The sequence below is a fragment of the Eulemur rufifrons genome, chromosome 1 (assembly GCF_041146395.1).
Source record: "Eulemur rufifrons isolate Redbay chromosome 1, OSU_ERuf_1, whole genome shotgun sequence".
NCBI lineage: Eukaryota > Metazoa > Chordata > Mammalia > Primates > Lemuridae > Eulemur > Eulemur rufifrons.
This window is the reverse complement of record NC_090983.1, coordinates 59,699,024-59,726,302: the sequence shown is the minus strand read 5'-3', so window position 1 is coordinate 59,726,302 and position 27,279 is coordinate 59,699,024. Positions and strand designations below refer to the sequence as shown.

General features: G+C 35.5%; 1 protein-coding gene across 1 annotated transcript in view; it reads right to left on the bottom strand.

The window, feature by feature from the left end:
• Nucleotides 1-9,745: 9,745 nt before the first annotated feature.
• Nucleotides 9,746-27,279, bottom strand: part of TTC21B (tetratricopeptide repeat domain 21B) — a 66,782-nt gene continuing 49,248 nt past the window's right edge. Inside the window, exons 23-29 of the mRNA XM_069471918.1 lie at nucleotides 23,178-23,328; nucleotides 22,824-22,985; nucleotides 20,636-20,831; nucleotides 16,180-16,404; nucleotides 13,077-13,197; nucleotides 11,272-11,339; nucleotides 9,746-10,044 (exon numbers count right to left, since the gene is read on the bottom strand). Of these exons, the coding sequence (XP_069328019.1) occupies nucleotides 9,967-10,044; nucleotides 11,272-11,339; nucleotides 13,077-13,197; nucleotides 16,180-16,404; nucleotides 20,636-20,831; nucleotides 22,824-22,985; nucleotides 23,178-23,328 (1,001 nt within the window). The 3' untranslated portion in view covers nucleotides 9,746-9,966. The remainder of the gene's footprint in view (nucleotides 10,045-11,271; nucleotides 11,340-13,076; nucleotides 13,198-16,179; nucleotides 16,405-20,635; nucleotides 20,832-22,823; nucleotides 22,986-23,177; nucleotides 23,329-27,279) is intronic.

Here is a 27,279-nt window from a genome sequence, read left to right as displayed (position 1 = left end):
AGTTTCATTTAACATAACTGGCTTTTAGAACTTGCGGGGAAAGTATGCTTTCATACAAGAGAAAAGGGAAGATGAGCGGTTTAATTAATGGGTCTCAATTTAACATAAGGATACAGGTCACTTCCACTGTTTGACCATATAGGGTCTAGCTCCACTTTATAGCTGTATCAGATCTAAGGCATCAAAGGACAGAATATTTCTCTCATCGTATGTGAAGTGCAAAAAGTGGGCAGAAGAGAAGAAACAGGTTGTATTGGACCCTTTGCAAAAGGTTTTTCATTTTATAAAACCATCTCTGCTTGAGAGTGTATAGAAGAATTGCTTTCTCTTCTCTCATCCACAAAGGAGGCCTGAGAGATGGGTTGCTAGGCAACCTCACACCGAAGACTGGGGCGCTTTGAAATTAACATAGCTGACCTCCCCATCATCTCTGCAGCTCTGCTATTCAAAACGATTTTATGAGGCCGTAGGACTGGAGAAAATAGATGTAAGATGTAAATACAAAAATAAAGAATAAGGGAAATAAATCTAACTTTTTCAAGCAAAGACCAGGATTCACTCAATGAAAAAAGGCAGCAATTGGAAAGCGCAGGTTTGGGGAAAAAATAGTGTTGGTTGCTATAAACCAGACACTTGTATTTTGAATAATATAGGAAGAAAATTCTCTTCACTATTCTTTTAGAGATGTTTACAACTGCCATGTAAACTATCACAGCAAAGGGTCTGAAAATACTTAAGATAAAAAAAAATCAGTTTATAAGAATGTAGATCTACTATATATTTTTAACAAAAAGCTCAACTCTTGTTCCTCACCATATGATGGTTTGTGTAAGTTCCAGAGTCTCCTACTCTCCTTTCTGCCACTACATCATTAATATGGTTGGCGTGGGAAGGGATGGCATTTATTCTGCAAGAAGATGAATATTTGGAAGGAAACAGCAAAGCTAGGCTATGAAGCAGAGTGCATACTCTTATCATCAGTAAATTATTTAGTTTGATTTTTTAAATACCTCATGCCACTGGGAAATGGTTATGGTAACATTTTAAAATAGATTGTTAAATTTATCAACATGAAATTAAAAATCAACCAGAGTTGGTAGGCTTGTGGGAGGTGGGAGACTGAACAAATCCTGAACTCTTTTTTGTAGGTTTGGTTTTTGTTATGGGTGTTTGGGTGAAACCATTTTAAGTGGATTATGAGGTTGAAGAGATGAGCAAATAGGTTGAGGTTGTTACGATTCAGGGTTTCACTGTGGAAGGAGGGTCATACAAATAAAAACTGGAGGACAGCAAGAAGCAGTTCTATGGGGATAAATTAGAATGGGAAAGAAATGGTGTAATTTTGTGATTTCTAAAATAGGGCAGTATGTGCGTGTGCACACATATGTGCAAACGTGTGTATGAACATGTGTGTATGCATATATACATGCATGTTTTTCTATCTGCTGAAAGGTCCTAGAAGCAATTATACTCTTGTAGCAATAAGCAGATTTAGCACTTAGATTTTTTTTTTTTTTTTTTTTTTTAGAGAGAGGATTCTTTCTATATTGCCCAGGCTGGAGTACAGTGGCTGTTCATAGGCACCATCATAGTGGACTACAGCCTGGAAATCCTGAGCTTAAGTGATCCTCTTGCCTCAGTCTCCCAAGTAGCTGGGACCACTTGCCAGGCCCATGCCCTGCAGCACTCAGATCCATTCCCCCGTAAAGGAAATCAGGGCTCCTCGGAGAAACGGCTGATTCCAGGGCTGAGGCAGGGTACTTAGAAGTTGAGCCTGGGATATATTTTATGCTAGAAAGTAAGGAAGTGCTCAAAAAAAAAAAAAAAAAAGAATTATGGGGATATGTCACAGGGACACAGGAACCAGCCTGAAGGAGCTCCTGCTAGCCAAATCTAAAACTATTTGAGCACTGAAATAATTAAGGATATTAATGAATTATGAAATATTAAAAAATATATATTCACAAGACTATATGATATTAAATAACGGATAGGAAAAACAACAGCAATAAATAGGCAAGGGAGGGCCTGTTGCTTACAGTGAACTGCTGTGATGACTGCTGGGTACCCGTGGGGAAAGTGCTGACATCGGAATACCGTCCTTTATAACCATCACAGTGAAGACAGGATCAGGCAAGAATGATGATAAATCTAGGGGACATTTTCTGAGGAGGAGCTGGATATATGATCCACAAGTGTCCCCTCACAGATTGGTTATTAGTTTCAAGGGAAAAATAACTAGGTAGTGGGGAAATTTGACTGAGTAATCAAAATTAATTCAGCAATGAGGGCAGAGGGACGTGTGTGCTTCCAGCTGTGACACCCTGAGGACACGACATCACTTACATGCTATCATGGGCAGTAATGTTTAGCTCAAACTGAATCACGAGGGAATATCAGACAAACCCCATCTGAAGAACATTCTACTCCAAAAAAAGGAGAAGGGGAAGAAGGACCATTCTTCAAAAATATCTATGTTGTAAATGACAAGGCTATGGAAATGCACCATTAAATACGACTGAAGAGACATAACAAGTACATGCAATATCTGCCTGGAGGAAAACAAGGACATCACTGGATCAATTGGTGGTAAATGGTGGTAGATTGAAGTATTGCATCCATGTTAAATTGACTGAAGTTGATTAACTGTACTTTGATTATATAAGAGGGTATCCCTATTCTTAGGAAATACATACCACTCAGGTATTCAGGGGTACAGGGGGGTATACAATGCTTGTAACCTACTCTCAGAATATTCAGAAAAAAACACTTTAGATTATATATATGTGTGTATATGTGTGTGTAAATATAAAAATTTGTATGCAGACACAGAGAACACAAACGATAAAGCAAATGGGGTAAATATTAGTAATATTTTCATATGTATCATGGTATGTGGGTAACCTTTGCACTCTTTTTATTCATGCAATTTTCTGTAAGTTTGAAATGATTTCCAAATGAAAAGTTTTTTAAAAAAGAAAATTTGTTTTCTTTTTGTAGAAACATAATTTTTATTGAAACCAGAATAATGAATATTTGGCATTTTAAGAAATTTATGAGAACAATAGCCTACCACATACAATAAGATACCACATTTTATAAGCAGTAGTAGATTTATGTGTTTAACCAAAGAAGTGACATCAGGATCCAGATACGTCTTGTTTGTCCCGTTTCTTTCCCGTTTGTTCACTGGCCGCTGTGCGGTATGTGTTCAATCACATTAAATTTGCTTTTGGGATTTCTCAAAATCCTGGACTTCCCCCTACCTCTATGAACCCCCTCAAGCTATCCTCTTCAATTGTGACTTAGGGTGATGTGGGAAATTGGATAAAAAATTCTTCAAGAAACTATACGTCAGGGAGTAGTTTTCATTTACTGACTAGAGCAACTCCAAATATTGAACTTACACTGTATGAAAAGAACATTTCCATAACTGCTTAGCAGTTCAGTGCATTTTTTCTTCCAAAGTTCTTTTAAGCTTAGTGTATTTTTCAAAGAAAGTTTAATTTCTAGCTGCGAAACAGGACCAATTACCCTGAGCCATTATAAGTGAAGATACTACCGAATACTTTACAGCTCTGTTCTTCATGCTCCAAGTGTTTTTTAAGGTTCTTACATCATTTACCCGTTAAAAATAAACTAGGCTGCCTTTGGCGGAAACGGAAATAGTAATTACCTTCTTAAAATACCCTTATGTTTTTTTAAAAAACAGGGTTTCTTTTACATTGCCAAAAGAATTTGTTTGAAGACAGATAAAAATAACATACACACTATTTGAAAACAGCCTGGTTTAAAGATTGCCATTGACTCGAAGGTTATACCACTGGGAAGGAAGACATTTAGAACTTGCTCATTACTCAGCTTTCCTCATTTATGGGATCAGATTGCTTTCGTGGGCATTGTGCCAGATTCATTGATGTGCACTGGAAGGCAGATTGCAGAGTGAAACATTTTTCTAGAAAACATCTGGTTGTTAAGAAGAGTATTAAAAGATGGGTAGCACATTTCTGTTCATAACTGTGATTTATTACGTTACAGTAAGTCCCCTCTAATCTGGCAGGCAGACTTCCAACAACCACAACCAGGAACCTGGAAATAAGTGAAAAATACCTCAGAGTCCAAGGAAAACAGAGGTCCAAGATCCCATGCCTATGAAGCAGTGGTACTGCCCTTAGGTCAAAGTCTATTTTATTTATTATAAAACTATTAATGCCAATTAGCATAAGGGCTCCTGAGGCCACCTTTATATGCAGCCCCTCTTTCTGTACGTCTTTGGTTCCTTCACTCCCCTTCCCAAAATCTTGCATCCCTCTTAACTCTAATTCTTCTAAACATCCCCTGGGCTAGACCCTTTCCCTACTCAGGCCTCTCCCTCTTCTCTTTCTTATACCTTCAGTGTTTACTGGCTTTTCCCTGTACATATTTTAAGATGCCCGAGCAGCTCCTATCTTAAAAGATAAACAACCTTCTCATACCCCTTTGTGGCCATCACTCTTCACCCCAAGCCCTGTATCTAAACATTTTTCTATACTATCTCTGGTTTCTCACCTTCCATTCACACAGCTACCACTAACCTACAAGAAAGCTGTGTTCACATTAGAAAAGGGGGTTTTCTTCCTCCAAGAGGATGCAGTTGCAGGGTGCAGGACTTGGGAGGATTTCAGCCGCCACCTACTGTGCCCTCAGCTGCGTCACTCTGTGCAGTACACACACTGCACGGCCACACGTGCTGGCCCTATATGATTTCGGTATTTCCACTGGCTTCTAATTTATTATATTTGATAGGATCATCATTAAAACTGTTACTAGAATAATAGACTAAAAGTACAGAAAGCTGGTTTTGCTCTCAATTCTTCCTGTAGCTGCAGGGCCGTACTCTTCACATCTTTTGGCAAGAGAAACTTTGTATATCCCCTTGGTAATTCCTTCTGTCTATTACTACAGCTGTTACCACTCCTATTACCATTTTCCGGCAGAGTCTTTTTTTTTTTTTATCTTCCACTTCCTGAATATTTTCCTCTAACAATTGTAGTAAATTAAATTACATTTGGTATTAACACTTAAGTGCATATATAGTAATAACATTCATCGGCTGTCAGGCAGATGGGAGTGGGGAGGAGGGGATGGTTATATACACGCCTAATGGGTGCAGTGCACACAGTCTGGGGGATGGACACGCTTGAAGCTCTGACTCAGGTGGGGCAAGGGCAATATATGTAACCTAAACATTTGTACCCCCATAATATGCTGAAAAAAAAAATTTAAAGAATAAAACAGTAGTAAAGTGTGGGGATTAAGAGTTGAAAGGTCAGCTTTTGTTTAGTTTTCTCTACTCATCCTCACTCAGCAAAATAGCTTTAAACAGTCAGCAAAAGCAAGTTTTTGAAGCCTGTTTTCTAAAAAAACAAAAAACTTTTTAGAGTGAAATACATGTTCATGGCAGTTACATTTTACCATGGCAAATAAATAAAAAAATTCTGATATTTCATCACTGTTAACAACTGGGTTAGTTTCATCTAGTTTGGTGTGTGTCTATTATTTTTTTTGTTTTTTTTTTTTTTTTTTTGAGACAGAGTCTCACTCTGTTGCCCAGGCTAGAGTGAGTGCCGTGGCGTCAGCCTAGCTCACAGCAACCTCAAACTCCTGAGGTCAAGCGATCCTCCTGTCTCAGCCTCCCGAGTAGCTGGGACTACAGGCATGCACTACCATGCCTGGCTAATTTTTTCTATATATATTTTTTAGCTGTCCATATAATTTCTTTCTATTTTTAGTAGAGATGGGGTCTCGCTCTTGCTCAGGCTGGTCTCGAACTCCTGAGCTCAAATGATCCGCCCACCTCGGCCTCCCAGAGTGCTAGGATTACAGGCGTGAGCCACCGTGCCCGGCCCGATCTGTATTTTTTGGATATATTATTCAAACAGTTATGTTTTCCTCTTTTTCACTTATTTTGTGAGATTTTCAGCAGTTAAAAATCTTTTAAAAAAGTTTAAACAAACACATAAATAAATCTTTGAAAATAGTTTTTGACAACTACAAAGTACTCCATTATTGGATAAATCTTAAATATCTGACCACTTCATGTTGGATGTTTGGTGACAACCAAAACAGTCAAAAAAATTGGTGTTATAGTTTTGTAACTGCAAAACTTTGAGGAAATTTCTTAATATTTCTCATGATAAATTTCTCTAAGTGGGATCACTTGGTCAAGGGACAGGGTCTTAATTCATACTGCCAAATTCCCTTCCGGAAGGCTGTACTACACTACACTTCTACCAGCGGTGGTTGAATGTGGTGATTTCCTTGCACCTTTGCCAACCTTGTACAAAAAAAAAAAAAAAAATACTACTCTATCAACATTGCTATATGAGCCTACTTTAAAGCTGTTCTCTTGTCACCTCCAGTCCCAAAGTAGGAGAGCATCTGTGATTCTCAATCGGTCTTTTAGTTTTCATAGTGATTCCATTGTGTACTTGTAACCTAGTGCAACGTTCAACCTAATTCCTCAGCCATCCATGCATTAGATCCTTCCAAATATGCTGTAGCTTCTTGGCTTCTGATAAAGTTATTTCATCATACTAGCTGGATTAAGGCTGAAAGTGCATTAAATTTACAACTGCTTCCTTACCATGAGCAGGGGTGGGGTGACATCCAAATCACAGATCTACAGAAAATTCCTTCATTCCTGCTGTGCCCCTCCCCTCACCATCCGGAGTGTAGGCCTCAAACTTTCATTTAACAGGTCATGGGCATTAGTTCCTTCAAACAGCAATCTAGAGCAGTCTGGGATCAAGACTGCCTAGTCTGAGTTCCAGCTTTCACAGATTTGTGATCTTAGCCATGTAGCATACATCAATCCTTCGTAAAGAAGAAAAACACGAGAGGGGTAGTAAGTGCTGCATAGAGAGTTTAAAAAGAGTGTTAGGATACAGAATGACAGAATGGCTACTTTATATTGTGGGCCTGGACACGGACATGGCCTCTCTCGGGAGGTGATAATAAACTGATACCAACGGGAAGAGCGAGGAAGCCTACAGAGAAGCTTGGAGGCAGGCAGCGGGGGTGAGGGGACAGCGGAGTAGGGGAAGAATCCCAGATAGACAAGGGTGGGCAGAAGTATGCGTGAGGTGGATGAAATGAGATGCTGTATGTGGAGTCTAGCGTCATGTTTGATGGGTGAGGAGAGAGAAAAAGATGGAGGGAGGAAGGGGAAGAAGAAGGAAAAGGAGGAGAAGGAAGGGAGGGAATGAATGAGAATCTTGAATCCTGTATGAGTGAGCTCTCTAGGGGAATTTACTTGTCTTTTTGTGTAGCTTTGGACTCTGTTTTCTCAGTTGCAGTTATTACTTGGACTCATTCTGCTTATAATAAGCAGAGCTACTATTTATTAAGAGCCTAAGTGAGTCATATTCATTATAGGTTTTATGTACATTCCCTCATTTAATTCTTACAACCTGAGGCAGGTTATTATTCTTATGTTTCTTTATGGATGAGAAAACTAAGGCTCAGAGAGTCTGTGTAACTTGAGAAAGATCAACCATCTAGTAAGTGGTAGAGCCCAAACTTCAGTCCAGGCTGGTCTGACTTCAGATCCATGTTCTTGACTGCTACACTACCCTGCTCCTCAATTAACCTTCCCTTTGACGGTTTCTACATTTGTAGGAACTGTTCATTCCACTCAATTCATCTTGTTTCTCATTACTTAGCTATCTCTGTGATAGAACACTTAGTTTCATCTGCTAGCTAGATGTAGACAAGAGAATTTGTTCTTATAGACACATTCTCCCTTAGGCATGGAAGGTGTCTTAATATAGTAAAGAAGGTGTGGGCTTTGAGTTTGGTTGGGCCAGTATGGAATCTAGATTCTACCACTCTTCTGTGATCTGGGGCAAATCATTTAGTTCAAGCCTCATCTTCCTCATTTGAATAGTAAGAATATTATTTCTTTGGAGAGTTGAGGGAGAATTAAAAGACATAAAGTAAGGAAAGCCTCCAGGGTAACAGCTAACAAATGGCAGATGCGAAAAAAATGGCTGCTTAAGAAACAAAAACAAAACCCTCATTTTATAGACAGGAAAAAGGATTTGGAAATGTCTTGCTAGGGGAACAGATGCTCTACTTTATCCAATTTCCATGATTCTAGCATCCTATGATGCAAGTTCATTGGAACTACTAAAGGCATTCTGTTATGTGATTTCTGCCTTAGTCAGCTCTGGCTGCAATAACAAAATACTATGAACTGGTTGGCTTATCAACAACAGAAATCTATTTCTCACAATTCTGGAGGCCAGAAGTCTGAGATCGTGGTTCTAGCATGGCTGGGTTCTGGGAGGGTCCTCTTCCAGGCTGCACATGGCTGACATCTCATTGTATCCTCACATGGTGGAAAGAGCTAGATAACTCTCGGGGGTCCCCATTCACGAGGGCTTCATCTTCCTGATCTAATTACCTCTCAAAAGCTCCACCCCAAATACCATCATATTAGAAATTACGATGTTAACATAAATTTTGAGGGGACACAACATTCAGATCATGCAATGTCCTTAACAATACCCATTCAGGCTGAAAGATATTTTTTTTCCCTTGAATTAGGAAAAAAGATAATTTTTCACAGTTCCAGATCTGTAAAACTGGGATAATAATACTTGTATTATAGGGTTCTGAAGATAAAATGTACTATGAAAAGTGAAACTATTTTAACAGATATGAAATGTTTTATAAATGCTATTATTAAACATTTTTATGTAATGCCATAAATATAGGTAAAAAAGAGGAATGACTGGTATTTTATAACATATAATTGAAATTAAAAAGGATTTTGAAAAATTGGAGAAGTGATCAGAGAACAAAATAATGTAGCTCACAATAAAAAAATGTGACATTTAAAGAAAAGCAGCAAATGACTTTTAAAAATACCCTGTGTTGATTACAAATGCAAATAAAATTGAAGAGTGTATTTATTGTATTTTTAAAGACAAGTGAAAAAGATGTAGATGAGAATTTAAAAAACTAACCCTAAGGACTAGCTGATCAAGGGTGGGAAATGCTGTGTCAGGGTGCGGTGAGGCATAGTTGGGTAAACAGTTGCTTTCACATGGTGTGCACTGTGACTCCCTGCTGGCCAAAAGTATTTTGTCACCCTTCTCCACCAGATGTTCCAGTGTCAGAAATTACACCAAAAGACCTAGTCTTCTGGGCTAGGGTTAAATATTGTTATAAGGGTTTATCTATTTAAACTGATTTCAGATCCTGTTTATTTCTTAAGATCACACTGGCATTGGAAGCAGGAAGAATGAGCTCAACAGAGGGAAGGGAAACTCACACTCTTTATATTTTTTCAAAAAAAAAAAAATTTTTCTAAGAAAGTCACATTTTCTGCAATATAGTACTACCCATTAACACAGAAGACTGCATGGGGAGCTTACCCTGATTTTGCAAAACTTACAATGTCTTCTTAGTTCCAATAGGAATATAAACCATATATTTATAAAATTTTTATTAAAATAATATTTAAAGTACATATTGTCTTTTTCATAAATTATTTACAAGGAGATTTACTCAAATCTTTGAAACAAAATAGAATATAACAAAAAAAAAATTTAACAGAGAACAATACATTTTAAATGTATTTCCTAAAACAAACAACTAATACTCCTTAGAAAAGATACAGGATATTTAATTACCTAGATTTTAACAAAATATTCCTTATAGAAAAGGGTTATAGTCTTAATCACAGAGCCATCAAATCTGTACCTAATCAAGAGAGTCAAACAGAGCAGCTCTCATTCAACTTCTCCATTAGAAAACACGGATTTGACAGAGCACTTGTTTATATACAGCAGCACCCTCTGCTGGAGAAAGAAAGTATCTTCCATAACAAAGCATCAGCTCAAATCTATTTTGAACTGGAAGAACTCAGAAGTTAGATTCCTTTCATTTCTCACTTAACCAACACAGTTAAAATTATTTTCAAGGTCTTAAAGATGTGCGGGCCTTATCAAGTATATCTTTTCTGATTTTGGGGTAAGATGGATGTGCTTCAAGAACCTGCAAAACAAACAAACAAAAAACCCGTAAGAACTTGTAATTAATTACTGAGAACTAGGGAGCTACAAAACTTATTAGAAATGAGAATTATAGTTGAGATTTCATTCTTCTAATACTAGAAAAATTATAACATTTTTTAAATGTGACATCTTAAATGTAACATGATGGGACTCATTTATATTACTAGTTAATTTGATGAGAACAGTAGAATATGAATAATACATGTGGAAAATACACCAAATATAACTGCTTCCTTAATGAGTTGTAGAAAATAATTATGCATCAATTTAAAATATTTTTGTTATTTAGCTATTTATTCAGAATATTTAATAAAACTTTAGAGAGTGATTTTTAAGCAGGAGCACACATCAGATTTACCTGAAATGATTTTGAGACACACACATTTCCAGGTCTACTGAGTGTAGGAGTGGGAAGATATTAATTTAAAAAAAAAAAAAAAAAACTTCCACAAATGATTTTAATGTATTACCTTACATTAATGTAGAACCTTAACTTTAATGAGAAATACTGCTTTACAAAGAGGCTCAGTAATCAATAGCAACTATTGAGGACAAGTATTTACCATAATGATGCTGACACATATCTTTCTGGGATAACGGGTATTGCAGAAGTGTTTTCTAAGGAGCTTTTCCAGAGCTCTCTACAATGTTTAACATAATGCCTTATGTGGAACAGCAATGGGACAATGTGTATACATAAAGAAACTGCAAATCCTAAAACTGCAGTTTAAATATTTGTTATTTTAGTTGGGGATCATTTAGTAGGGGTTGAATTACAGAATATAATTAATAACTTCCAAATTACAGAATCCCTTTTATTTCTAATTTGTCAATCTGAATTTGCTAATAACAAGACTTAGACACATTCACAAGAACTTCTATTCAGGACAATTATCTGGAGAATCTATACTATCTTCTAATATCTAACTTGAAGATTAATTTTTATTTAGCATGTTTCTCCCACTAGTCTTTGTCTTTAAGTTGACATAAACATTTTACTGTTGACAAAGTAAAAACACATTTGATTTAGGTAAACTTTATTATTTTCTAAATCTTAAACACTGATAACATGTCTGGAATATATTTGATAAGTCATTTAACTGAAATAATACATATCCTCTACTTCTATTCACACACATCTTCAGATTCTTAAAGTAGGAAATTGTACATCTGAAAAATTTTAAGAAATCTAAATTTAAGTGTTTACCTGATGACATACGTCAATTGCATCCACATACTTTTTTGCTTTTAAGTAATTAAATGCCAGTTTGTACCCTGTTAAGAAAAAAAAAATCCCATAATGATATAGTACTATTTATGGAGCACACTGCTACTATTACTTTTTCTTGCCTCCTCTTTTGTTTGTTTTCCCACTAGAGAACTTGTGAAGAAGGCTGGAGACTGAACTACCATAGAGAGAAGTGATGTGATAATGGAAACCAAGTGACATGAAAGAAGAGCAAGTAGGAAAAAAAAAAACAGGGCTGGAAAAAAGGACCACAGTGAATATACTGTTGGTTAGAAAACTGCCATTCCAAAAGTGTGGTTTCTGGAACTTATTAGAAAAGTCTCATTTATTTCAGGTTATAGTAAAAACTCAGCATAGGGCAGTAAATGACAACACAACTATCCATTTATATAGTATAGATTTATTTAGCAGCACTTAACACATCAGGCAAACTCATTCCTATAGTCATGAGGTTTACATTCTATTAGGAGAAAGAGAACATTATTTAATAATTGCATGAGTAAATGAATAATTTCACAACTGAGATAATGCTATGGAAGAAAAATCCAAGCCAAGTGAGTTATAATAAAGAACTGACTGGGGATAAGGAGGGTGTCAGGAGATGTCTGAAATCTGAAGGATGAGGAACAAACTAGGCCCGGGTGGGAATCACGGATACTTTCAGGCAGAGGGAGCAGCGTGTGTCAAGTGTCAAGGCCGGTGGTAAGGACACATAAGGAACCCAATCAACTCGGAATGCATGGTGAGCAGACACAGCACGCAGGACAGCAACACAGATGTTGCACAGAAAGGATCAGTAAGAATCATCACAATTACTGATATTGGAAGGTCACACATCAACTATTGACAATTAGAATCTTTTAAGACATTCATTAATGATTGTTGTTTTCCTGTAGAACACTATAAACATGAGAAAACTAAAGAAGAGACACGAAAAGTAATAGTAGCTGTGTACTCAGTAAACAAGATATAACATAATGTAAATTAATATATCATAATAAATATTTCATTTTACCTCTCAGTAATAAGGAAATAAGAGTGCTGCTCTTGAGCTCTAATAAAGTACCAAAACAAAACTTTAAAATTTCAAACAAATTTTTTTAAATTGACAAATAATAATTATACATATTCATGGGGTACATGGTGATATCAAACAAATACTTGAAAAGAATTACTAACATGATCAGATCATAGTAAAACATACACACTCAGGCACCACATAATGAAGGTGCAGTCAACAGACCACATATACGATGGTGGTATCATAAGATTATAATACTGTATTTTTAATGTATATTTTCTATGCTTAGATATGTTTAGATACACAAACTAACAGTCTATAAAACATTGGAACTAGATGATGTTTCTAAATGCTCAGGAGAAAAAGAAATGTCTCACGGTCAAATAATTGTGGGAAACATGGCCTCTCTGTGTGACATCTGCCACAATATACATTAGTACCCGGACAACTTGATTTAATGCAATGTGTTCCCAACTTACCATTTTTGAAATAGCAGAGGGTGAAGGGAGAGAAAGGGGCAGAATTAGACTAGATGTCCTCTAAGGTGACTGAGGACAAGTGTGGACCTCAGGAAATTATACTTAACTGTTAGTAGCCAATAATTTATTATGAAAGGTTAACAATGAAAGTTGGCTCTTAATGTATATTTTGTTCTAGAAAAATCAGATGTATTTAAATGAAGCTTACAAATAAAATACAATTTTCCTTCAAATACTTAAAGAGTCTCATTTGGTGAACTCACCAACTGCTGGATTCATCTGATTGCCATGTTTCCATGCCATCTCATAGTTTAAGGCAGCATCTGTATATGCTTGCTCTTTTTCCATAATGTATCCCATATATTCATAAGCTTTGCAGCAAGACTGAAAAAAAAAAAAAAGGAAGATGTAGCAACAGACTGCATTTGATACTACTAAGATTTTATGGGATGTTTATGACTATAGAGGTCAATCATATTAACCCATTCAAATGGCACATAAAACAATGGTTTCCCACTTTGGCGATGCAATCAAATTATTTGTAGAACTTAATAAATGATTCTGATGCCAAGTCTTTATGTCAAACCTACAGAATCAGAAATACACATCAGGTCATATGTATTATACACATACACATGTACACTATTTACTATGAATAACTTCAACACACATACAAATACAGAAATAGGAGTATAAGGAATTCCATGAACCCATAGCTTATCTTCAACAATTAAGTCATAACTAATACTGTTTCACCTCTACTCCATACACATGTCGTTCTATATTAATAGAAAACAATCCTCAGATATGGTATCATTTCATCCATAAATATGTTAGTATGTATCTCTAAAAGACAGACTTTGTTTAAATATAACCACACTTTATCACACCTGTAAATGTAACAATTCCTTAATAGCAACAAATATCCTGTCATTATTCGAATTTCAAATTGTCTCTCACTCACTCTATCTGTATCTATATATGTTTTTTAGTTTGTTAGAATGAAGATCCAAATAAGGCCCACACATTGTGACTGGTTGAAATGTCCCCCAAGTCTCTTTTGATCTAAAAGGTTTCTGCTCTGGCTGTCTTTTTTCTTGAAATTAAATGTAGTAGAAACAAGAATATCCTAGAGTTTCTCACAACCCAGTTCAGTTGACTGCATCCTTGTGGTGTTTATACATTCCTATGTCGCTGATGTTTTCCCCAAATTGTAATTAGATCCAGAGGTTTGGATTTGATTTTGATCTGAGGGAAGAGGGTGGATCTGCTTAATTGATCAGTGCCCTGATGAGCCGCACTGAAGCTTGAGGCAAAAGGAAAAATGCATAATCCTGGATGCATGTTTTAATGTATTTTTTAATTTCAAGTTTTTCCCAGAACAGTAATTTAAAAATATTGAAGAATTGAAAAGTAGTAAAAGTAGAATTAAAACATTATTTTAAGATTTATACCTATATCAAATTTCTTATAATTTTATTTTCTTACTTTAATGGAAAAAATTTTATCACTAACATTTTTATGAAAACCATTAACCATTTACAAAACATAAAAAGATGAATATAGAGACAACATTTTCCCTTTTAATTCAGGCTACAAAATAGCTTGGCACAACACAGTCAGATCCTGTCTATTAAACATTTTGATATTTTGATTTTTTCATTTCTTTTGATTTAAAAAATATTTCATTAAATTATTATTTATCTTGATGACTACATGTTTCACTTGTCTCACTGCACCCTTGGCCCTCTCACAGATGGTATGTTCTTCCATCAGGAAGCACAGAATGTCCATTCTCCCTCTTTTTGTGATGTTATACTCATACATAAATTTATTAAGGTTGAAAAATGGTGATATTCTATCAATCTTTCTTCATTTATTTATTAGCTGAAAATGTCTATAATGAGAAATGTCTCCTTATCTACTATTCGGTTACCTAATAGTATAGTTTGTAGAGAAAAGGTAGTATAAATGCTTAATTCTTTCCTTTTATTTGCCAGCTTTAGAAATAATACTAATAATTAGTTAAAACTAATTAATTAGTTTTTGGCTCCTGGGAGTATCTTCAAGTTGGCTTCTAAGACCCTGACACAACTCTAATCACCTTTGATAGCTTCTTTGTCATCCAGTATGACAAGATGGTCTAGTGTCATCTTGTACATTTCCTGCCCCAGATCTGGATGGTTTCCATTTATTTAATTGAATAATTCAAGGTTCCTAAGCTTTAGTTACTGATTCTCATGCTTCCAACGTCAACATGTCTAACCAGCAGGGCCGAACAAAGTCTCTAAAACAGCAATCATGTTCCACCATGCAATGTATTCCTGTCAGCATTCTGGCAAACTGAAATTCTGTGTGCATCAAAACCTTAATTCTCATGCAATCTTGGTTAATCCTAGACTAGACATATAAGGGTCAACTGTTCAGCAATTTAGATTTTCAAAGCCTATTAATGAGTATTCTGTTTTTCAAGGCCAATTTAACTTAAAAATTGATGTAACTTATCACTTAGAATAGTCTATAAATTGATAAATGGCTGGATCTTTTAGGTTTTTAAGTTTCTAAGAAAGCATCTTAATAGTACTAGATAATCATAACTCCTCTTTGAAAAACAAATGATCCATTTGTAATCTAATTTGCTCAATGAGAATAAAACAGATTTACTGTGACTAAGATTTTGAAGTAAATTGGTGTGAATCTGTGAAGATAAATATTGTAAAGTTTCAAGGTTGAGTGCAACTATTTCTCAACAAAAAGTAATGCAAATCTTAACTTGAAAAAACTGTTATAAAACATCTTTTTTTGTGACTAAGCACCAAAATATTAGTAAAAAAACCTTAAATTCTAAGGACTTTAAGATTTTCAATTTGATGTCTAAAGAAAAGGAAAGACTTTTTATTAAACAAATCAAATTAAAAGCTGAAAAGACTTTCCCCTCACAAAATATATCATGCATAGTGGATTCTAATAATGTGGAAATGACATGCAGCTGCAGTAAATTCATCAAGAGTATTTCTTAATAGGAGGGACAGACATCCTCAATTAATGTTGTTCTGCAATTTTCATTAGTTCTGGGATGAGATGGATAATCATAGGCAAATGCTTGACATTCCAAAAGCATGTTCCATTAAGTAGGGTATCACTACAGCTGAAAACTTGAAACTGCATAAATCTCTTTTTTTTTCACTTTCAAAGGCAAATGGCTTCTTATTGTTAATGTTTCTTTCCTGATTGTGGTAAGAATAAACATTTAATTTTCAAAAACACACAGGAATGCTTTGAAATGGACCAACACCCTATAAGACCTATTATAGAAAGCTTATGCAACAAAAGTTAACAATTATTTTTTCCTCTTCAATCCCTTACTCTATTATGACGCAGGCATCGTTTTAATAGCTCTTCTGCCATGTCATATTTTGCTGATTGAATATAAATATCAGCAAGTAGCAGCCAACTCTTCTCAAACTCCTCAGCATCAATAGGATTCCAATTCATTTTTGCAATCCGCTTCAGCTGGTTTCTGGCTCTTGGAGTCTGTTTCAAGATCATATATGCTGTTGCCATTCCCAAGAGTGCTGGGATATGATCCTTCTGCAAGAAAATAAAACTTTAGACCACTAGATACACAAATATAAATGCCCTCTGTTTAAAAGAAAAACTTCGAAAGCAGCAAATGCTACATCATATAAGAACTAGTCTGTGGATTTTCTTTGCTAGCTCCATCACAGATAACTCTGATTATACCCATTATTTAACACACCAAGTGACCTCAAGCTACTGTGAAGAAACTTGGTCAGGCACTGTGTGGTCAAGATAATTCAAGATAATGACAACTATTTAGATGCTGTAACTACACAATTCCAATAATTAGTGGGAATCCATCTTCAATGGGATTGAAACAGCCACGTATTAGTTTTGCATGGAAACAGAAATAAAATTCTTTTTCAGTAAAATCCTTATTGAGCAGTTGTTATTTCAGATTTAACTTTTGGATCCTTAGTTCTTTCACCTGTCAAACAGGAATAATGAACAGTGATTTATCTGCAAATGACAATCTTTATCCATACTAACTCCTATGATCTTTTCCTCCCTTCTCCTTTTTTTTCAAAAACCTCTTCTCCCAATAAATTATGAACAATAAAGTGTTATATATAAGGCATAGAGTTAATCACTTGGAAATTACATAAAATAAACTCATGCCTTAAAATATGCTTTTAGATTTGGAGTCTGCAGTTCCCTGAAAAGGTCTATAAAGCACGGCATTCTTTTAGATAGAGTTCAAAGTCAGAAAACATCCCTAGGAAAACAACAGGTTAATAACAATTGGTATAAGATGGATGTCATTAGTGATCTATTCAGAAAACTTACATAAGCAATAATGCGTATATCCTTGATTAAACTAGGGTGCTTCTCAAATTTCAGCAGAGAGATTATGATACGTTTATAAAGAGGCAGTTCTCAGTTTAAAATACAAATAAAGGGTGAGAAACTGTGACTTAGAATATCATGACTACAATAAAGGTGCACTGTAACATAGCAAATTTGGGTAACTAATAAGGAATATTGCAAAAGGAAAGCAGACTGGTAAAATGTTCAATGTCCAATACTGATTATGGTTAAGTCAGAAATAACTCTGGAATAGAGAAGGGCAATTCATTAGAGCTTTATGAAAATGGCTTTTAGGATTTTAATAAAAACTTCTTTGGCTTTAATTCTATGTCTATCAACAAACTTCCAATATGTAATTTGTTTTCCTAGGTAAGGAATGGCAACACTATTTCATGAGTGCCAAATTGAACCAGTTGGTAACAGATTTTGAAGACAGGCGTGGGATGTTATCAATTATTGAGCCTCACCCTCACCATCACCCCCGACCCCAGGTGGGCTTGGAGAGGACAGAAAATAGAGGTCAGCCAGGTCCCAGGACAGCCCAAGAAGAGAAGGGTCCTGTGAAAAGGTCTCATGCTACACATTTAAAATTAAGCTCTCTGATTGTAAAACTACACACCTTGAGTTTGGTTAGAATGAATCAGTTCTTCACATCTTGATCACTCCCGAGTGAACTGAAGAATAGTTTTTAAAACTGCAAACCTGAGTACTAACCCCTGCATTAGACCAGGATGTATTTTTTTTTGATGCAGACATCCCAAGACCTTCAGTCAGCTTCTCTTTCTCACTCAGTCACTCTAAACTGCAAGAACTTTAGATCGCAAAGGACAAGATGCAGGTGTGGACAGCATAGCTCTATTATAAACAACATAGTCTTACAGTTCAAGGTAATGCGACGAAAGCAACACTTTAGTTTGGGCTTAATGTGTTTTCCACCATTTCCTCCATGACTTCTTGTCACGTACCTCTTTTCAATCCCTCTGAATGACACACAGGGTTGTGAATGTACACTATGCTTTTCTGCCCCCTGACTTTGCTCATACCTTTCCCTTGATCTAGAACATACTTTCTCCATTTCTGCCTGTGAAAATGCAATTTATCTTGGTTCTTGATTCAAGTAATACCTGTTTCTTAAATTATGCCTCTTTTACAAAAGAGCCTCCCAACTCTCCTTATATTGTTTCCTACAGTATTTTTATAATATTTGCAATTTTAGGACAGAATGTAATACATTTTGCCTTGTATTACAGTCATTTTAGTAAGTATGCTTGTCTCATCTTCTGTAGACTATGCGAAACGTGAAAAACGGGACCATACATTATTTATATTTGTGATTTCCACTATGCTTAGCTCCACTGGCTGCTTAATAAATATTCATTATATTGTATAAATGTGGCCTATGAGTTAAAAGAAAAAAAAGTGAGATAAAATTCGATGGTTATGAAACTTTAGCTCATACATAATTATCATTTGAATAATCTGGTTAGTAAACAGACTTGAAAATAGTATATTACTAACCACATATGTAAGGATGATTAAAAAAAATAATAGAGTCTTATCAACGCAGAAAACTGGCATAGTCTTTCTAGGAAATAGCTGTAATGTCATTCACTGCTTTTGGCTTTTCTTACCCTTAAACTTCACAGTAGGAATAATGGATTTACTCAAAATAAACTCTTTCATTGTTATGTGATAGAATACCACTTCGGAACATTCATTAGCTATGACACCTCACTTGCGATTGTACTCCCTTATGTTCTTAGAGATTTTCTTAGACTTACCTGATTGTCCTACTTCTGCACTCCCTGCATTCAGCAGCTGTCCTGCTGCACACAGCCAATTCAACAGAGCATGACCCTTGAGAACATTACTTCAAGGTCTGCAGAACGGCTCTGTGCTAGGAGGTGACTACTGCTGACGCTACCTTGCTGTTTTGTTCCAAGCGTGGCTTACCGTGGTTATAAAGCTGCTATCTAGGATACTTGCACCCAAACCCCTGACATCTGAATATCCGCCAGGGTCCTGGCAGGTGGGAAGAAAAGGATTACTTCAGAGGGTTTTGGCTAGTTTTAGCTACCACTGTGACCTCTGAACCACAACAAAACACAGCAAAATTCCTTATGTCTTCGGAGAACACAAAATTATGAGTTTTCAGTGGCCTATAGCTGTGGTCCTGAATCTCTGGGCTGCAGACCGGTACCGGTCCGTGGCCTGTTAGGAACTGGGCCACACAGCAGGCCACACAGCAGGAGGTGAGCAGCAGGCTAGAGGGTTTCATCTGTATTCACAGTCACTCCACATCACTCACATCACCACCTGAGCTCTGCCTCCAGTCAGATCAGTGGTGGCATTAGATTCTCAAAGGAGCGCAAACCCTACTGTAAACTGCGCACGTGAGGGATCTAGGTTGCGGCTCCTTATGAGAATCTAATGCCTGATGATCTGAGCTGGAGCTGAGGCAGTGATGCTAGCGCTGGGGAGTGGCTGCAAATACAGATTATCATTAGCACAGAGGTTTGTAAAATTATTTCATTATATATTACAATGTAATAATAATAAAGTGCACAATAAACATAATGTGTTTGAATTATCCCGAAACCATTCCCCCACCCACCCCACCTCACCAGTCCATGGAAAAATTATCTTTCATGAAACTGGTCTCTGGTGCCAAAAAGGTTGGGGACCGCTAGCCTATAGCACTGTTAACTGGAAGAACAAACATGAAATCCAATAAGGAGGCTTAGAACTAGCTATTACCAACTGCTGATGTGGAAAGTATCTAGAAATCCTTTCTTAATATCAATTAATTAAAGAAATACAACACTGTTAGGGAAGAAAAACAGAACACCCAGAGAGTGAGAAAGGAGGTAAATTTGAGTGGAGTGAAAACGGAAGAAAGCCTTTGATTTTATAAGAATACTACTACTAAAATAATAATAATAAAAAGACTGCAGGAGGTTATTTCAGTGTTACTATTAATAAAGAACAATATCATTATTTGCATGATCAAGTTATAAGCTGTCAGTATGGATCTCATTTGGCCCTAGAGCTGGAAAAATTCCACGTTCACATATGTGAAAAGGTGAGATATCAAGGCAGCCCAGGTGTTCATTTTCACTTAGTAAGTTAATCTGGGCTATATCTACAACACAAAAATTCTCCAGAGGACAAAGCCATTTCCTTGAGAATTAATTTAGCCACTTTTGAAGCATTCCCTTTCCCTAGAATTTAGTAGAGATAAATGTATCAACAACATTTCAAAAAGTAACAGTGTCTCTTCTGGAAACAAAGGAATATTGTGTAAAATTACATCAAACTATAGGTTAATTTTTAATTAGAGTAACTAAGTTAATTTTTGGAAAATAAACTAATCAAATACATATTTCTGTACTACCAAAGAAAGATAACATGAAGTTGAAAAAGAAAATCTAACCTCAGATGTTGCTATTTCAGTGAAGGTATTTAATGCTTGCTCAACATTAGATTTCTGTTTGGTAGCCATGAGGCAACAGTTTTCCATTATGCGAAGCTGTATGTGACCCTGAACGGTCTGAGGTTTTAGTTCTTTAAGGAGTTTTTCTGCTGTTCTCACTGCTAATTGCACGGACTCTTGCTTCTCAGATGAATTACTGTATATAATTAAAAATAAATCACATATGTCTATTACTCATGATATAATTCATAGAGATTGGAATCAAAGATTTAGGGTATACCAGTTTCTCTTTTTGTTACTCATTTAAAAGTAATCCTTTGTGAATAATGTCACTCATTCTCTTCTAATACAAAGCAAAGCATAGTTACAATGCATTTTTAAACAAAATAATGTAGCCTCAGTATACCATTAAACATTAATTCACTTTACAATGAAGTAAAAATCAGACAATATCTACTTTTGGTAATGTGTTCATTTCAGCCAATATAAAACTAGAATACAAGTGAAATCATAAAATTATCAAATGGTATATCTATTCATAAAGCAAAAGGAAAGAAAAGGGGGAGGAAGATGTGCCAAGCACTGTATGATTTCATTCTATCTACATTGAACCCACTTTACGTATGGGAAAACTGAGGTTCAAACAGCTGCAGTTCTTTGCCAAAGGTCACACAGCTAATAAATGGTAAACCTGGGATTTGAATCTTAAGTTTGTCAGACATATAAATCTACTCTACCTTCCTCACCATGTTGCCTATTAGATTCTCAGAACAGAAATTATATGTCTAAATGTAAACTTTAAGTGCAATTGGAATAATTAATAGCAATTTTCATATTTTTTATACACACACATATATAAATCAATTAATATTTTAATAAAAAGAAGTGAAATTCTCAAAGTCCAGTCACTAAATCCATTGGTCTTTTTCTCAGGTCTTATGCTTTTTATCTTCCCTAAAACATTTCACACTGTTGGCTATGTTCTCAAAGTTCCTCTCCTTTGACTTCTGTAACACCATACAGCTTTGGTTCTCTTTCCTCCACACTGATTGCCCTTTTCTCACTGTTCTTCTTCCTTCCAGACCCCTTAAATATTATCATGTCCAAAATTTAGTTCTTAGACTTCTGTTACTACCTTCTACTTGCAAAGAGGCCACTTATGGAGTTCCAACTATCCATATTGTGCAGATGTCTCCCAAATCTGTATCTCCAGTTGTGACCTCCCTTCTGAATTCTAGTTTAGTATTTCGAACTGCTTGCAGAAGACTTCTACTGAGATGGCCTATAGTTCCATAACAGCATGCTACCTCAAACTTCCTAAAATAAACATAAAATATACATGCCACTTTTCTGCTGTGAAACTTTCAGTGGTCTCTGTAATCCAAGCCTTAAAATCTGTCATTGAAACCTCTCAGCAATCTAGTTCTAATTTTTTCCCATGCATCTTCCCCTGACTACTATATATTATGTATTGCTATGATCCCTATGAACTCCTACAATACTCAATACCCATTCCTGTTTTGTTGCAGCTTGAACAGTTTCAGGTATTGTCTTGCCTCCTAGGTAAATTACATGCCCCTGAAAGCTGAAACTACCTCTTATCTGCCCTTTATATCTTTATACACGCCCCACCATGCCTTACCCAATTTTGAGAACAAGCAACAAATGCAGGCTGATATTACAGAAATAACCATTTGCTCGCAGTCTACCACAGTGACTAGCAGGAGCTTTGAGGTCAGGTAAAACTCAGTCCAAATCTTGCCTCTATCATTACTAACTATCCCATTAGACTAGTTGACTCAGCTTATTTTGTAATACTGTTGTAGAAAACAAATGAGACAGTGAATATAAAATATAGAGCACAGGGTTTGGTATGTAACTACCATTTGTTCAGCAGTTACTGTCATTATGTGGACAATTTTTGCCATAGTTGTCACATTGTACAATTTATCTTACTTTAAACAGAGTAATTAGGGGAATGACTTCATAACATGTCTTTTCTGATTTAGGAGGCCTCTTAACAGCATTTCATACCTGTTTCAGAGAATAGTAATTTTAGCTAAGATTTATACATCTGACCTTTCATCATAGGTATCCTAGAATTTAGTTGTTTTTTGTAAAGTATCCCTGCTTATTATAGCTAACAAGTATTTTTAAAAAAAGGGACAGTGTGTCAAACAGTACTCACCCCAGGTCTCCATCCAGGTTTTCAAATACCTCACCTCCAATGGTTTCGTTATCTGGATTCAAACAGATTTCTATCATGTTATAAAGGGCATTTTGGCCCCAGTCACTATCTTTCCGAGCTTTATTGAAATGTCGAAGGGCATCATTTGGTTCTCCAGTGTACCTTGTTAGATGTTTAAAAAAATTATTTCAATCACTGACTACAAAATTTATACTAGTTTATAATCTGTTTGGTAAATAAAACTAATAACATATTTTAATGTGTAGATATTTTTGACTACAAAGAACAGCTTATTCTATTTGATTTACAATGAGAAAAAAAACTTATATAGGATTTATTTGCCAATAGATTTACCAAAGATATAGGCCTTTACAGTACTGAAATCCTGGCTCCAATTTTGCTCTGGTGTTGCATTTCTCAGCCATTAGGAAAAACCTTGGAACGTCCTCAAGTTTTCCAGATCTTCTTAGGAGATCAATCAAACGAGATAATGTCATATAATTATCTAGAAACAAATAATACTTCAGATATAGGAAATGCTTCATATCTTTTGCTGTGATGGTTATAATTCTATTGCATTAAAGTATGATTTATTTCAAATAAAGTACACTTTAAATACAAGTGAAGGAATGGCCAACTGCGTGATCACTAAATGATACAGGCCAGGCTGGGCTGATCATAGTGAGATAAGGTTCTAAACAGGCAAATCTAGAAAAATGTACAATGGTTGTAACTTACTTTTCAATTGTTCAGTTGTTCTAGAACAGTCTCTACCTAAGTAATCTAGACTCTAACTCTGTAATGCAGAAGAACTGACTTGATTGAAGAGCACAAGTCCCTGTTTATCTGAGACCCCCTTTCCCACTACGGCAGTTTAGAAGAGGGTGAGCACAGTGCATTTTGACAATAATGTTTGGAGTGGGCAATAAAAAATTATATTCCAGACTTTCTTTAATATGTGTATATACCTAACATACAGACACTAGCTTACCATACTATAATCTTAACATGTTAGTCTCAGTATTTTAATCTAATTTCACTTTCTTCTAAGGAAAAAGAATTAACTCAGCTCTTTGGTTTCAGGTATAATTTCCTGGTAGGTTCCTAGAACACATTCTCCCAATTCTGTCCAGTTCTCTCTTATCACTAACATACTAAGTTTTGAGAATAATTTAATACATATTTTTTACGATTATAAAAGTAATATATGGATACTAAAAAAAAAGAAAAAACACAAAAATATAAAGAAGAAAAAACTCACTCATCTTTCCATCTAGAGATTACCACATTTTGGTGTGCTTTCTTTCCTATATTTATGAGCAAAAACCAATTCATAAATACTTAAATGTAAACAAATACGTATTTTTGTTTACATTTACACAAAATTAATCTTTGCTTCCATCTATACAAAACTGGAGTCACATGGGGTTTTGACTTAGATCCAACATTATACACTGTATATTTCCCATTGTCCTTCAACAGTTTTCCAAGACATGATTTTAATGGCTGCATAATAATCTATTTTACGGATGATTCACATTTTATTTATTTCTCTATAATTGCATTTTTTTAGTGTTTGTCATTAAAACTTCAATTAGCATAGGACTAGGGATTTGTAGGGGATTTGCAAAAATCTTTATATTAGCTATTCTGATCACTTTTTTAGGATTAAAACACACGAACAAAAAAACCTATTTTAAAGCAATTTTCCTTGATTCCATTTTCCAAGAAAAGAGATGATATCATATGATTCAGCAATTCTACTTTTGGGTATATACCCTAAAGAATTAAAAGCACGGGCTCAAAAATATTTGTACACCAATGTTCATAGTAGCATCATTCACAATAACCAAAAAGTGCAAAGAGTCCAAATCTCCATCAACGGGTGAATGGATAATCAAAATGTGGTATATCATACAAAAATATTATTCAGTCTTAAAAAAGGAAGAAAATTATGACATGTCCTACAACATGAACTTTGAAGACATTTTAGTAAGTGAAATAAGCCAGACACAAAAGGATAAATGCTATGTGATACCACTTATAATGAGGTACCTAAGAATAGACAAATTCATACAGTTAGAAAGCAGAATGGTGGCTGCCGGGGGGGGCGGGGAGGTGTTGAGTGGGGGGTTAGCGTAGAGAGTTACAGTTTGGAATGATGAAAAACTTCTGGAAATGGATAATGGCGATGGCTTCCACAACAATGTGAAGGTACTTAATGCCACTGAACTATACACTTAAAAATGGTCAAGATGATAAATTTTATGTTATGTATATTTTACTACAAGAAAAATATTATTTTAAAAGAGAACCTCTGGAGGCTTTGCATCTACTCAATTACATGATGTCAGAATCACACAGGTTGACAATATCATCATTTGTCCTCCCTGACAGAAAATCTTGAGTCTAGAGATTTTTTTCTTCTTGCTTTTTAGCATCACTAAAAAGCAGAGCATGATAGGAATATGTTTTCAGAAAAAGAGAATTCAAATATTGGCCTTGGCCTTTAGCAATGTAAATTCAAGCAAATTACTCAAATTCTCTGAGTCTAAGACTATTTTGTCAAATAGGATTATAATATTGACCCTGAGAGTATTATGCAAATCAAGTAAAATAAAGTAAAATATAAATGTCATTAGCAATATTTATACCTCCAAAAGGTCTTGATACGAAATAGGATGACTGCCCCAAAATAAAGCTGCAGCACTTAGAAGATGTATTGGATTAACCAGGAACTAAAGGTTAAAATTTCTATCCAAAACTTTTTTGTATGATATTACCAATAACGTGTAATGTATGATAACGCTAGTATTATCTTAAGTCAACATTGGGAAGCCAGTTTTTTGAATAATTCTCCCTTATAATACTACTGAAAAATATTCTTTATTATTTTAAATTATAATTACCACTGGTAGATTAAATTAAATTTACTTGTCTTTTTTTTGGTTTACCATGAAATTTGACAGAAGACAAGTTTCTACACTTAAGAAATCCATTAAAAACTTAAATGTATTACCCTCTAAAAAATTTGGCTGGTCCATCTTTATTGATGGAGAGTGGGAAGATATAAAAATAATTATAGTTCGATGTGATATGGTATGCAATGCTGTGGAATTACAAAGCAAAGAATTCCTCCTAACTTTTCCTGGGAGTCAGGAGAAGTCTCACATAGGAGCCGAACTTTGAGCAGCCTCAAGGGTAGGAGGAAGATCTTCCTAGACAGTCAAAGACCCTCTAAGTAGCAGACAGCACATGCAAGGACAGAGGCAGAGAAGAGCATGGGGAGTACTGAGATGATTAAAGTGGAGGAAGAAGGATAAGAAATATGAATGGATGGAAAATTTGGGGCCATGTGGTTATTAAAATAATGCAATGATTTTAGACTTTACCTTGAAGCACTATCCTAAATTTTGAGCAAAAGGATAGCTTTTGATTTTTAGAATTGACAGTATAGTCCAATGATAGCCGGGAGCAGTGAGAGCCTAGGCACTAGAAGATTTGCTGGGAAATTGTACTAGTTCACATGAGAGGTGATAAGGGTCTTAATTAGAGCAGTGAGCTAGGATGAGATAGACTGGATGTTTTAGTTAGCTATCAAGCAAACAGAATTGATGGGACATACTAACCAATTAGTATTAAGAAAGGGGAAAACTCAAGATGATTTGGAGATTTTGAGAGACCAAAGGAGCAATCTGTCAAGAGAGCAGTAATCAGATTTATAACAGGCATTTTTCAACTAGCTAGGTTGAGTCAAATTGGACGGTACATTTCTGAAATAAACTAGAGCCTTAATCTACACCATAAGATGTTACTGAGGATGCCCAATAATGCACACGTAAAATGTGTGTAGATGCATATGTTTTAGAATAATTCTGAAGAACAGATATGTAAAGTCTTACTAGGAATAAGGCATACAATACAAGATTAAAAATGTAAAATATCACATAGACAATAAAAGTTTACTTAAAGTTTTGTATTTTTAAATGACTTAGTATTTCAGTCACTCATTGATCCATTCAACCAATAAACATTTACCTTGCACTACATATGTGTCTTGCATTGTGTGTGATATTGGGAATGTAAGATCATTATGGTATGATCCTTGAATTTGAGGAATTTGCAGTATAATGGAGAAGACAAATATGTATATAAATATTTTTAGCAAAATACTGTAAGTGATAAAGAGGTATGGACAAAGTAACCCAATATTAGGGTTACCAACTCATCCCAGGCAAAACTTTCTTTTAGCATGGGGAGTCCTGCATCTGAGAAACCCTCAGTGCCAGGAAAACTAGGTGGATGCCGGGTCCTATAACCAGCATCACATAAGACATTTTCTAATGAAGGTGGTGGCAGTGGGATGCAGGTTTGCTTTTTTTCCCCCCAAGGTGGATATATTTTAGACTGTGTCAGGAGAGACAGAGAGAAGGGATAAGGTAAAGTGCATTACAGG